The 13,340-nt window shown below is 55.4% G+C and overlaps 1 protein-coding gene across 2 annotated transcripts; it reads right to left on the reverse strand.

The window, feature by feature from the left end:
- Positions 1 to 811: 811 nt before the first annotated feature.
- P2RX1 (purinergic receptor P2X 1) lies at positions 812 to 13,340 on the reverse strand. Of its 2 annotated transcripts, XM_010122518.2 has the most exons (13): positions 13,060 to 13,340; positions 9,706 to 9,853; positions 9,102 to 9,173; positions 8,583 to 8,652; positions 8,035 to 8,131; positions 7,197 to 7,277; positions 5,512 to 5,653; positions 4,335 to 4,465; positions 3,596 to 3,686; positions 2,996 to 3,061; positions 2,243 to 2,335; positions 1,670 to 1,717; positions 812 to 1,391 (listed from the first exon to the last, which is right to left on the reverse strand). In XM_010122518.2, exons 1-12 carry the CDS (start codon positions 13,194 to 13,196, stop codon positions 1,673 to 1,675), a joined length of 1,173 nt encoding a protein of 390 aa, XP_010120820.2. In that variant the 5' UTR covers positions 13,197 to 13,340; the 3' UTR covers positions 812 to 1,391; positions 1,670 to 1,672. The 2 variants fall into 2 exon arrangements, with proteins under 2 accessions (XP_010120820.2, XP_086619095.1); XM_086762969.1 differs by lacking the exon at positions 9,102 to 9,173.

The following is a 13,340-nucleotide window of genomic DNA, read 5'->3' on the forward strand; positions in this document are numbered from 1 at the left end:
CGCTGAGGCATCCTTCTGAGAGCAAATAATCTCCCCACGGGGAACATACGGCTTGGAATGTTTGTTGAGTTCATGACCATCATCTGCAGCTCTCTGTGGCACGTGGCTGTGCGTCCCCGTGAGCCCAGCGCGGTGCGTCTGTCCTGTGGACTCGTGCTCCCCACCGCAGTCAGCAACGTTGCACCATGGGCAGAGCAACCCCTCCAGCTTCTTCACTGGCTTTCCCACGGCAGATGGCATCCAGTTTTGAAGTGATCAAGGCAAAATTTCCTCCGTGTGGGTACAAAATGACATTCAGAGAGAGAAACAGTGCAGAAAGTCTGTGCTCATGCATCCTGGGGAACTGAACAGAGCCAGCAGCGCAGGGGCTGCTCGTAGCGATGTGGGGCTCGGGCAGAGCTCATGTTGTCCAACTGCACGCACTGAGTAGTCCAAATCTTCTGGCAGAGAAGGGAAGTTTTGGCCAAGAAGGTCAATTCGGACCAGCTAGTACTGACCGGCGTGGGCAGCGGGAGGCAGAGCTGGCACAGGACACCCGTTCTGATGGCCAGCAGCGCGCCAGCGCTCTCCGCCAGCCAGCCTGTCTGAGGAGGAAATCCAAGTGACAACCCTGATAACAGCCCCAGCTCGTGGCCTGAGGCCCAGGGGCCCTGCATAGGAAGGCAGAGCCCGGGGGAGCCTGCGCTCAGCCCACGGCAGAGCCCCACGCTCCAGCCCAATTTACAGGATTGCTTTCCATGCATAAACCCCACAGTGCCAAAAAGCACTGCGTACCCCGTGCCCAGGGGCAAGCATGGGTACCGCAAAGGGATGTAGTAGAAAAACTAAAGGTTTATTTATTTTTTTTTAATAAAATACATCCTTAGAAAATAACCATTTTTCTCCCATGATGAGAGACTGGGCATAGTTCTTGCCAGCTCTTCTTCCCTCTCCCTCTCCTCAATTTGGAGCTGTCCTTGGGTGCCGCTGTGGAAGGAGAGGCAGCGATGCTCTCCCCAGGGCTTCAGGGTGTAGGATGCCCTGGCACAGCCCTGGCACGACAGGCAGGGCACAGTGGGAGCCCTTTGGAAACGCCTGCAAAGTGGGAGCAGACCCCAGAGCCCTGCGGCAGGGCTGGTGGAGAGCCCTGTGGGTGCCTCCATGGCTCCCCGATGCCCCGTGTGAGTTTAACCCACCCGCAGCATCGCAGCGTGTCCCACCAGAGGCAGAGCACCGGGCCGGCCGGACCCTGCCCCAGCCGCAGGGTGCCACATTCCCATCAGCTGGTGTCAGCCACTGCTCCTGCTGGCCTTGGGGCTGATGCGGGCTGGTGACAGGGGATGATGACCATGCTTTAGGAGAGGAGGAGGAGGAGGAGGAAGAGGGTGCAGGTTCATCGGTCAGTGTGGATTCTGCCAAAAGAGAGAGGTGCACAGTGGTTTCTGGTGTTTTGCCCCTCCTCAAGTGATGCTGTCATCCAAAATGCGATGTCAGTCCCACACCCTGTGCCCAGTGCAGCCCCGCTCACCTGCCTGCCGTGGGAAATGCTAACCCCGGGTTGACATTGCAGCTCAGATATCCTCTGTGCCTTCCCTGGAGCCTTCCCGGGGCCTTGGGACACCCCCGGGACCCATAGCCCTCACCCCCCACCACAGCCGTATGCTAGCAGGGCTGGAGAAACACTGCTCACCTCTCACTGTGCGTTGTCCAGCTCCTTTTCCTTCTTATGTGACTTCGACTGGGAGTGAAAGGAGAGAAAACAATGATTCTTTTACAGATCTGCTCCTTTCTAACGCCAGGGGAAAATGTGCTTGAACAGCAATTTCTAACCCCCAATATTTTCTGGTAAATTTGAGGGAAGTTGTTTTCACGTCCCGTGAAAGGCCACGAAACATCCCACGGTCATGGGGATGTTCTCAGAATGCAGAAAAGGGGACATTTTCCACGTTGCTAAAGCACTGGTCTGTCTCTGCTTCCCTAAAGCACTGCAAGTGTTACCAGATACTGGAATATCTGGGGATAACAGGAGGGAATAAAGCTATTGATAGTGAGTCACGGAGAAGATCTCTGTAATTTTGGAGAGGAGATTCACGGGTCTCAGTCTCTGCCAGTCCCAAGGGCTCAGGATTCCCAGTAGCTCAGGAAGGTGCCTGGTTGCACCTCAGTATAACCGATGTTTGTGTCGCAGCATCGTTACCAATGCACGCATCCGCACTCACACACCCGCAAGAGTCTCCGCAGGGGAGGGACATGCTTTACTTACAGGCTCCTGTTCCGCATATTTGAATTTCTTTTGCTTGTAATAGTCCCGTCCTTGGAGAAAATGCAGCAGGAGCAGGTCGCAGAGGACGGAGGCCTTAAAGGAAAGCGCAGTTAGGGTTGGGGCTGCCCTCCCAGCTCAGCCTGTGCCACCCTGTCCTTCCAGTTTGTTTCACTTTGCCTCACAAATGAGGGTCACTTCTGCTTCAGCCCACAACGCGGCAGCTGCTAAAAAGCATACAGCCCTCAAATGTCCAGTTGGGACAGAAGTGAAGTGTGCTGGGCTAAATACCAGGCAATCCAAGTCAACAGAAATAAAGTGTTTCCTGTTTAGGTACGCGCAGAGCTCAACACCCTTTGGATCATGCCAAAGTCTTCAATGACCATAACCAAATAGGATGCTGGTTTTGTCTTGTGCATGAAATACTGCCCATCACCTCCAAAACCCCTCAATACCAGCTCTGACTTGAAACTACCAAGATACCAAGACACGGCCCTGCCGTGAAAGCCTTCCCCTCACTTGGCAGGGCGGTGGCTCCCGCTAGCAGAGTTCACATCAGCCGGTGGTCAGCAGGAATCTATTTTCCTCAGCTACCAAGGCAGGAGAGCACCTGCTTTCCCCCCCTTTGCCCATCCCGCGTTGCCTGAGCAGCAGCCAGTGTTTCACTGCTGCTCAAGGACGCTTCCCCACGGATGTCACAGGCAAGGAGAATGATTTCAGAGTCTCCATGTGGAGGCTGGAAATATCTGAACTTACCACTCCAAAAATACCAATTCCAGAGCCAATTGTGGTCATGGTTGGGATGATGTCAAATTTGCCTGCCTGAATAAAATTGGAGAAAAGAGATGGTGGTTTACAATCAGCCCAGAGGGAAAAACAAAACAAAACAAAACAGAAAAGGTGCCGTAGGTATAGGTGGGGCTCAGCTAAACTGGGTGAGAACTGGTTTTAAGGTCATTGGTCAAACAGAAGAATATGGTAGATTGGTTTTAGGCTGACACCAATTTAAATTACTTTGCCTTCTGTATTTTTAATTTAAAAAAATTACACCCTTTAAATATTTCCAGTGGGAACACAGTGAAGAGAGCCTTTTGTCCCAGTGGGAGGAAAAAGATAAACAGGGAAAATGCAAATATTCAGCTTTTGTAAATATTAGTGAAAGGTTTTTCCACAGTTCTCCGCCCAACCCATCGTCATGTTTTTTGAGAGAAAACCACTGACCCGAGGAAACCACTCGCACTGGTTTTCCTGGCCCCGTGAGACCCTGGTGCTTTGTTGCAGGGCTGGCACCCGCCTGAGGACATGGTGCTGCGTCCTTGGGGAGCTGGGGCAAACGCAGCGCCTGGCTACCCTTACCTTGCCGTTCACCAAAATGTCGAACCGGATCCCAAACACCTTGTAGAGCGTCCTCTTCTCTGTCCCATCTTCTTTGTAGTATTTGGCATATCTGTCCAGATGGATGGTGAGCATTAATGGCCTGCCTGCTGTCTAAGAGCTCCCTACAACGCAATGGCATCGGGAGCAGGGCAGGGCTCTGGGGATGCACTGATACGGATCTGGCCCTGACCCTCTCCTTAATCCCCCCAAAAGAGTTGGGCTGTTGGCACCTCTCCCTCTGTGCCTCAGTTTCCCTGCCTGCAAGTTGGAGATAAAGCTCCTGCTTGTGCTGATGCTTGGTGACCCCCAGCACCACGTGACAGCAGATATTGGTGCAGCTTCGCACAGAGCAGCAGTCAGAGCAGCAGCTCCTGCCTAAATGTCATGCTGTGGATGAATGCTTTGAAGCATGGGGACATGTGAGATGACCTGGCAACATCTCCAGTCTTTCAAGGGGCTTCCCGAGAGCTCAGCTGAGCAGGAGAGTCTGCAAGGGGAAGAGAGGTACAGGGAAAGGCAACGGGGTAATTTTGAGGCCAAGGGATGAGTTACTGCTTTTCTCATGCCATTCTAAAGAGAGCACTGCTGTCTGGCACTGCAAAGGCAGTGAGTATTTTGGAGAACGGGCCCTGACCTTCCACCATCCCCTTAGTGCTGAGGGATCCTGAAAGATGTCACCTCTGAATTCTGCCTGGAGAGTTAACGGGGGTCTCCTTACCTGAAGTTGAAGCCCGGTGAAACGTTACTGTCATCATTGTAAAGGCCGTGGAACTGGTAAATGGGTTTGCAGTACCGGACGGGCCAGTCGAGGTCACAGTTCCAGTCTATGGTGATGCCCACCACTCCACCCTGCAGCCGAGAGCAGAGTCACGAGGTTGTCCCACTTGGTTCAACCTCCTGGGACCTGGCCTGCATGGAGAACCTCCTCCTCTCCTCATATGTGGCCTTTCTCAGTGGTACCCCGTGCCTTGGCTCTCTGGGGTACACGGACGCCACTGCTGTCTCAGCTCTCCTGGGCACCCTTGGCTTCGTGTCCTGTGCATCACCCTATGTGGAGGGGCTTGCTTATACCCTAAATGCTGGACACACAGCTAAATTCATGCCCTCTTGTTCCTGGTCAGCATCCCGTGCCCAAGGCATGGTCCTGAGAAACAATGCCCGCTGCAGATCCCCCACGGTCCTAGTGAGACAGCCTTGCCTTCCCGGATTTCACCCATTTGCCTGCCCTGTGACTTAACCCTGCCACCAAACCATTAACGTCACAGGGAAAATCAAAGGCAATTTTACAAAGTCATAGAGGGTGACATGAACCCATGAGAATCTGAAGAAAACCTCCTGTAAGAGGTCTTGTGCTAGAAAATGAAGCAATCCCTGCTGAGCTCGGTCCAGGTTGTAACTAGCTGTACCCCAGGGGCTTGCCTTTTTGCACCTTTGACATCTGCAAGCCTCTGATTTTATTTAATGCCTGGCAAAGTTAGCTGAAGGCTCTGCAGTGCAGAAACAGCAGACGCTCTTGCGTACCACCCCGAGAAGCGTTGGGCAAAGCTGCGTTTCCGAGCCTGGGTAGAGGCTGCGGTTCGCGTTGTGCAATGACTGGTGTCGGACCATCCAGGCGAGGCTTCTGGGATCTGGCCATGCAGCTCTAGTCATTCATTGTACAAATTAAAACAAATTGAACCCTGGATTTATTGCCAGCAGGTCAAATCTTGTCCATCTTATAGGGTAGTTTCCAGGAAAGGCTTAAATATTAGGCCATGCCTAAGAAGATTAATAATCTTTAAGAGCTAATTCTGACACTGTATCACAAGGCCTTGAGAAGACAGATCCCTTGCGTCTTATGATTGCTCTGTCAGTGTCCCCCTTCCCCGTGTCACCGTCGTTTGAAATGGAAGTACCTTGACAGCCAGGAAGGTAAAATTCTGACCCGATTCCTTCACTATGTATCCCAGGTCAAACACAGGGCACAAGGAATCGGTGACTTTGTGGTAGGTGCATTTCTTCAGGTACTGTTTGGTAACGCTCTCAACCAAGTTGCGCCTGTGAAGGAAAAAAGAGAGAAAAATTCTGAATAATCCAATAATTTGGGTGGGAAAGGACCTCTGGAAGTCCCTGGTCCTACCTGTTGCTCAAAGCCCAGTAACTTCAAAGCTCAGGGCTTTGTTCTGCTCCCCAAAGTGCTTGGCAGACCCTGCACACGGAAAAAGGACCCTTTCCTCCAGCCCTGCCTGGCTTCTCTCACCCCACCAGCTATTTGTGCCCCTGAGCATCCTCTTGCAGAGGAAGCCTCTCTGCTCTTTTCTCTCCTCCAAATGGTCGCCACCTCTGCTTTGGGTCTGCCGCTTTGCCTGCTGCCCAAATTCATCTCTTCAGCTCACGTCTGCCTGTCCTCACCTCTTCTGGCAACCCTCTCTCATTCCTCAGCTTTGCAGACCATCCCGCGGGCCTCCACCATCCCTCCCAGCTGCCTCTCCCGTTCGCATGTCAGCTTGTCCCTGGGTTCTGCCGGGCAATGCTCCATGCACCCACAGCTTTCACCTGGAACAGTTCATGGACAGCATATCCCACAGCTTTTACATTTAGCTGGATTTTGCTGTCTCCTCCAGGAAGGGTGAAAAGCGAAGGACAATGTCTTGCCTTCCACCCCGCTCTGCTCTTTTCTGTAAAAATAGTTTTTCTGTGAAGCCTCCCTGCCCCGGATGGTTTTGTAAGCCTTGTGCCTTGCTCAATCCTGTCCCTTCGTTTATGCTCAGCAGTTAGTTAGCAGCTGTGATCAAAGGCAGGAAGTTTCCCCATGACCTCAGTTGGCTCAGCCTCTGCAACGGCAGCCAGATTCCAGGACCTGCTGTCTGCCCCTCCGCGTCCCTGCTCCTGCCAGGTTGCCTCCTCTCCTCGCTGCTGGTGGGGGATCCCCTCTCGCAGGCACCTCTTGGGGTGCAGCTCGAGGCTTTGCCAAGCATGCCAGGCATTCAACCTTGGCTGCAGCACGGGGACACGAGCGGCTTAGAGACAAGAATCTGCCGTCTTCAGCTCAAATAGCTTCTGTGAACTTGTTCCAAATCAGGTATCTCATCAGTGTCATCACAAATCCTCTTACGTGTGCGCTTTCAGCCAGCGGCACTGTTTCTCGTGCTGCCTGGAAGGGACAGACCCTACAACCCTTCTGCCAAAACAGGTGGGACCCGTGATGGTAAGAGGGGCTTCTGCTCATTTTTGGGCAGCAAGCTCATCCCGGCTGCTCACACCCCCCTAAGACTTTGAGTATTTTGCTGTTATGTTTGGGGAGGAAGAGGGAGAAGAAAAATGAAAGATCAGAGAAACTGTATTTTAGTGTGCATCATATGAGGGTAACTCAGGGGACGTCCCTTCTAGAAACCTTCTGTCCTGTAACCACAGCTACCAGCTGAAATGTCTCAGTTCCTGTCAGCTAATCTGGCGATCAGTGCGGCAGTCAGGGTAGTCCTGGGCTTGCTGAGGAGGTACGGCATCCTCTGCAGCAAGCACCCAGCCACACCCGTGGTTTCCCCTTAGAGACACAGCCAGGTGAAGCGAGCAGAAGCTGTCCCCTCCAACCTCCCCTTACCTGGACACCTTGAACCTGGGGAAGGTGATGCTGTTCTTGATGAACAAGGTGAACTTCTCTGCTTCTGACAACAGGGCAGGGCTGAAAAACACAAGTGTGTGCATGTCTCCATCACTTGGCTCTCCAGCCTCTGGAGATTCATCCAAATTAGGACAGGCAGGACCCAGAAAAACTGGTGATTTCATCCCTGCCCTTTCTAAGTGACAGATCCCAACAAGATTCAGAAAAGCCCCAAGGAGGGAGGGAGGTGCTTGTGAGGGGACAGAGGTGGAGTTAGGTGGCTGGAAGAGAGCTCAAGGGCTCTGGGTGCTTCCCTGGGCTCCTGGACAGACCCTGGCTGTCCCTGTGGCCCGCTGCAGCAGAGCCTCGCCATACACCCCTTCCCAACAAAGGATGTCCAGATTAAGCAGGAAAAAGAGAAGATTTATTTTCTAAACTCCAGGCAGATGCTTTTATTTAAGCCTTGAGGAGGGGAGGCAAGGAGGAACAGGACTTTGTATCTACCAGGAGGTGATTCACAATGGCCCATGGAGGCTGGAGGTGGAGGCTGGAGGTGGAGGACATCTCATGGGCAGAGCACAACTTTACTCTGGAGGCAGACAGGATAGATGGGGGCTGCTGGTCCGTGCACAGAGCACCCAGCAGAGAGGGGGTGAGCCACCATGGAGCAAACCATGCCAGGAGAAGCATGAACCCTGGGGACACCAGGCAGCAGGTAAAGCCATGGAGCCTGTATTGACCCAGGCTGTCCTGGCAGCAACCCCGGTGTGCTCTGCCCTACACCGAGCGCTACTGGTGCCACTGGGGTGGGACGAGGGGCGACAGACTAATTCCTTACCTGGGAACATGGTAATCAACTTCAACAGGGCACCAGCCAAAGATCTCACAGGTGTTCACAGAGCTGTTGAAATGCACGCACTTGCCCGTCATGAGCCCTGTGGGGAAGAGAGATTGCTGCTTGCACCACTGGATGCCGAGATGGTTGGGGTCTGGCTGGAGCTTCAGCCCTGCCACAGGCATCCAAGGCACAAAATACTCTGGGCTTTGGTGCCCCTTTATAAAAAGGGTAATTAATGGTGGCCTTCCAGCTCGGAGCAGTGGTTTCTCTTGCGCTATTGTACAGGGGAGCAACTGGGCATTTCTCTTGCTAAAACGCACCTCAGAAAATGCCAACCTGTTGGCAGGACAGCAGTTTGGGGAAAATGTTGACCCTTTTGTGGGGAGGGCTTTTTGCAGCTCAGATCTCTTTCAGAAGAGGAAAGCAGGACCAGCCCAGGTGGGACTCTCACCCAGGATGTCAGAGGCTTTTCCCAGACCCCATCAGCTGGCAGTCCAAAGCAGGGCCACCCTGCCAGCCACGCAGCTTCACTGGAGCACGTGCCATACCTTGTCCCTGTCGGCTGTATTTCCCTTTGCTGCAGTCGCTGTCCCGCGTGCAGAGCCCAGCATCCGGCAGCTGTTTGGAGAAAGCCACCCCTCAGCATCACACCCCGTGGCTTTGGTCCCTCTGTCCCTCCTAACCCACCACGCAGCGTTTTCCTCAGTGGAAACGCCGCTCGGCTGTGGCCAGAGCCTCGCCATATACCCCTTCCCAACCAAGGATGTCCAGATTAAGCAGGAAAAAAATATAATTTCTTTTCTAAAGTCCAGGCAGATGCTTTTATTTAAACCTCGAGTCTGCTCTGCTTGACATCTCAAAGGGGAGAATACTTAAATGGAGGCTGGCCATTTTTTCAGCAGAGTAAAAGCCTTCACATAGCGCTTGCAAGTCAGGAACAGTAATGGTGCCAGGCTTGAGCTTTTACTAAACCTCTCAAGGTCAGGAAAACTCCTTCCCCAGCGCCACTACCACAACCCCCCTAAATTACAGAAGCTGAGACCGCTGGACAAAGCCAGCACATTTACCTCTGGGCAGGTTCCTTGTTTCTGTCCAGGAGTGACAATGAAGTTGGTCATCACCACGAAGGAGTTGTCCCCCTGCAGAGACACAGCCAACGAGCTCACTGCCAGCACGGCGTTTTCTGATGGAGTCTCTGCCAGGAGCCTCTCTCTGGGGTGAGGGGTAGGGCACCCAAACTACTGGAGCACATCCAGACCGACAGCGCTTTTCTGCCTAACTTTGGCTGCTTCACCCTCCTCCAGCTGTGACTTGGGAAGCTGGTGGTGTCCCTGGGGAGCTGCAGTGCCACCAGCCCCAGGAACACAGGACATGCCCCCCTTGCTGCCCAAGGTGCTCGTTTGGAGGCATCAGAGGAGCTTTTGTAGGCAGCTTCAAATGTGCCCCATCAACCACAGAAGGTCCCAAGCACTGAATGCTCCCCAGGGATACATGGGCAGAGGTTCATGGCAGAAGCAACCTACTTCCCACCATGAGGACACCATGTCATAGGTGGCCCCATGGAAAGCCTACGCTGAGGAGCCCATTTGAACCCTGGCGCATGGGGAAGAGCAGCGGTCAGGACAAAAGCAACCTCCCTCTCTGCCAAACCCACCCACTCTGCCTCCTTACCTGGGGTGGGAAAACATAATCCACCACATCCCAGATGTGAGGGCCCAGCACGCTCTCGTTGGTCAATGTCAGACCTTTCAGCTTCACCGAGACCGAGCTGACGATGCTGTCCTGAGACTGGTAGCCCTTCTCATAGAGGAAGACCCACCTGGATGGGGAAACATGGCAGGGTGAGCATGGCCACTGGTGCTCATCCGCAGGTGCTCCAAGTCTCGGCTCATCGCTGTGGGCTGGGGCTGCTTCTACCAAGTCTCACCTGGGGGTTTATTTGCCAAATTTCCTCCAGCTGGATGAGGGATGTATTGCTGAGCTCTCCTTTGCCTGAGGCATGCAGAAGCTGCGGGACCTGAATTCCACGATGGGATGATTTATTTTGCGGCCTGGGGCACGTTTTGTGGTTAAGGGTGTGTGAAGGCAGGTAAAGCAGGGTGGCGGTTGGACATCTGGGATTAAAGCCCAGGGTGGGCTTGCAGCTTGCTGGGCTTGACGACCCACCTAGACCCTCCTGATCTTCTTCATAGGCACTTTCCAAAAGCCAGTGCCTCCAGGGCCAAGACAGGGGTAAGCCTGGACACAGCTCCAGGGCCGTGGTTCCCCATCCAGCAAAGGAACCGCAGAGCCGTTGGCCTGGGTGCAAGAGAGCTGGGTTGGGGACATGGCTGTGGCCGGCATTGCATTTCCCAGCCCCTCGCGCAGCCATTAGGGCCGGCTCCTGACACTATTTAACCTACGGCATAAACAAGCTGCCGCTGGATTAACTCTGACTCAGGGAGACTATAAACATGGGCAAGCGACCATTTCGGGTAGCGCTCCCGGCAGCGTTGAGCCTTCCCTGCACTAAAAAAGGAGAGATCTGGTTTTTGTCCCCGCCGCTGCGGGCACTGGTCCCGCTGACCACGACAGAGGCAGCGCGCAGCCCCTGGGATGGCCCGTGATGCCAGCCTGTCCTCAGGCACCCGACCAATGGGCATGGGGGAGAACAGGGGGACCCCGGGTGCTGCCCAGACCTCCGCTCTGTGTGTGCTGGACCTTCTGTGGACCCGTTGGGGACAGCGCTTTTTGGCTTGCAGCCCCATTGGCATCCCGGGACAGGGGGTGAAGGGACCTCAGGGATGGCATCTGCCCCACTACCTGGGGATGGGGACAGAAATTCAGCACCACTGCTAACCCAGCTGGGACCCCAGCTCCAACCTCTTCCTCTAAGGCAGATGGCCATACTGGGTTATACTGGTTACACTGGACATCTTCCCCACTGCCCTCAGGGCTGCAGGAGACTCTGAGCTGGGTGGCACCATGGTGGAGCGTTTCCCTAAATCTGCCCCCAGCACAGCCCCTGCCGCTGCCATCCCGTCCCTCCGCGGCACAGATGACCTCGTGCCCCTGCCGACGAGGTGTCATCTCCCCGCCATGCTGTCAACGCTGCCTTGAGCCCTGCCCAGGAGGTGGCAGTCCCCTGGTGTCGCTCCCCGATGTGGCAGAGTCACTGAGCCCTCTTCCCTCGCTGGCCCCGTCCTGCGCCTCAGCCCGCAGCCCCCTCGCGTGCGGGGTTTTCAGGAAACGAAAGCCAAAACACGATGTCGAGCCGGGGAGCACATGGCATGGCCTGGCCGGCGGCGATACCGCCTTATCTCAGCGTCTCGGCAGAAAGAAGAACAGAAGCCAGAGCTGCTCCCCAAGGGTGACGGCAGGTCTCTGCGGGGTCAGCCCCATCTCCCTCCTCCGCGCCGACGGCACTGCCTCATCCCTCAGCTCAGCCGTGCATCGGCACGCATCGCCATGAGCATCCCACGCCTGCTGCCGAGGGGGACCGAAGCTGGGGTAATGGGAAATACATCAGTATCTGTCTGCCCAACTGGGAGAGAAAAATCTTGAGCACCATCGCTTGGTGCAGGCAGCGAGGGGACCCCGATGGCCGGTGGGGCGATGGGCGGTCATGCCCACATGCAGCCCCTTGCTAGCGGAGCCCAACCCCACCAAACCAGCAAAAACTGAGGAATTACAGCAACTTCATGCCAACCTCCTCCCCTCTGCCCTGGCTGTCCCCCCTGAGCTGGTTCTCTTTTTGCTCCCTCCTGGCTGCCTGTCCTGTTTTTGGGGGGTTGCTTAAGCTGCGTTTCCTTAGGAAGCCCCGCTCTCAGCAACCATCTCTGCTGGTTCCCCGTCTGCGGGAGCGGCTGCGCCTGGCTGGGTGTGCAGGAGCCCTGGGGCTTCACGGGCTCGGCCCTCAGAGCTGCTCCCAGTAACACCAGTCTGGGCAAAACCCTTTGCAAGGGAGCATTCTTGTGACCTTGGCTCGGCAGCACTTTGGGATGAGGGTCACCCCTGTGAGCCAAAGCGCTGGTGGGCAGGGTGGGAGGGATACGGGGGTCCCACGGTGACCCCCTGGGAAGTTTCTCCCCCTTCCCAAGGAATCTGGGCTAAAAGCCAGCGTGGGAACGGCTGCTCCACGTAGCTACTTGCTTGCCCTGAGAGCTGCCATCTCTCCTTCCAGCGGCATCAGGTGCCCTGCACCCCAAAATACTCAGTTTTCCCAGCTCTTGGCCAGACAGCCCCTCTCCCTGCCAACCTCCTGCCGTGGGGCCCTTGCCAACGGAAGGATGCCGCGCTCTCTCTCTTGAGGGCTGAGCTCGTGAAGATTTTTTTCACTGTTATCAACCATCACATCCTGTAGTGCAGCACGTCGTCCCATGCCGAGGGGACAGGGACCGAACGGCCGTGGCAGGAGCAGCCGGTCCCAGGGCACCCGAGGACACGCATCCTTGCTTTCAGCCCGCCTGCTCCGCTCGTTGCCTTTTTTAAGCCGTTACTCTGGCACCAAGGGCCACTTGCGGGGCTGCCTCCCACCAGCAAAGCCAAGCAGGGATTTGGAGCGCGGCTCCGTCCTGGCCCCAGATGCTGGGCCGGCCCTGCCTCCCCGGCAGGGCGGTGGATGGGGAGATTTATGGCCCTGCCTCGAGCCGCTCGGGTCTCACAAATCACCGCGCTGGCTCCAGCTGCCTCTTCTTTAATATAAATGAAAATAAAAATAACAACAGATTCTCAGGCCACCTTCCAGCGGCTGAAGCGCCGTTTGGATGCAGCTCAGTGTGGAGCAGGGGCCCTGGTGTGCGGAGCGGGGCTGGGGTGAGCCTCCAGCCCGCACACGCAGCCGCTACTGGGGAAGACGCGGGGGCCAGGCGGCCTTCGGAAAGACCCATGGCAGGACACCGGGCAGCACAGGAGCAGCCGCAGCCGTCGGTAATAATCCCCCTCGCATCGGGACGTAGCGGGTATCTGAGCCCTTTCGTCTCTGTTGCTTTTTAACCCAGTGGCAAAGCATTAATTCAGGGGAGAGCGGGTGCCGGGGAGCCTTACCCGATGATGTACGCCAGGACGATGAGCTGGATCAGCCGGAAGGTCAGTCCCACCTTCTTGTTCCTCACCAGCACCATCCTGGGGGTGTCGTACTCGAAGAGGAAGGAGGACACGTTCTCCATGCACTTCTGCCCCATGGCTGCTCCAGGGCCGTGCCGCAGCCTCTTGCCGGCCCCACTGCTCGCCGTGCCCCGGGTTGGGCCGTGCTCACCACTGCTCAAGCGACTCCTCTGTTTGCAGAGAGGAGGAGAAAAAAAAAACGAAAATAAAAACGCTATCGA

Source organism: Chlamydotis macqueenii, chromosome 19, assembly GCF_036417535.1.
Source record: "Chlamydotis macqueenii isolate bChlMac1 chromosome 19, bChlMac1.mat, whole genome shotgun sequence".
Taxonomy (NCBI): Eukaryota; Metazoa; Chordata; class Aves; order Otidiformes; family Otididae; genus Chlamydotis; species Chlamydotis macqueenii.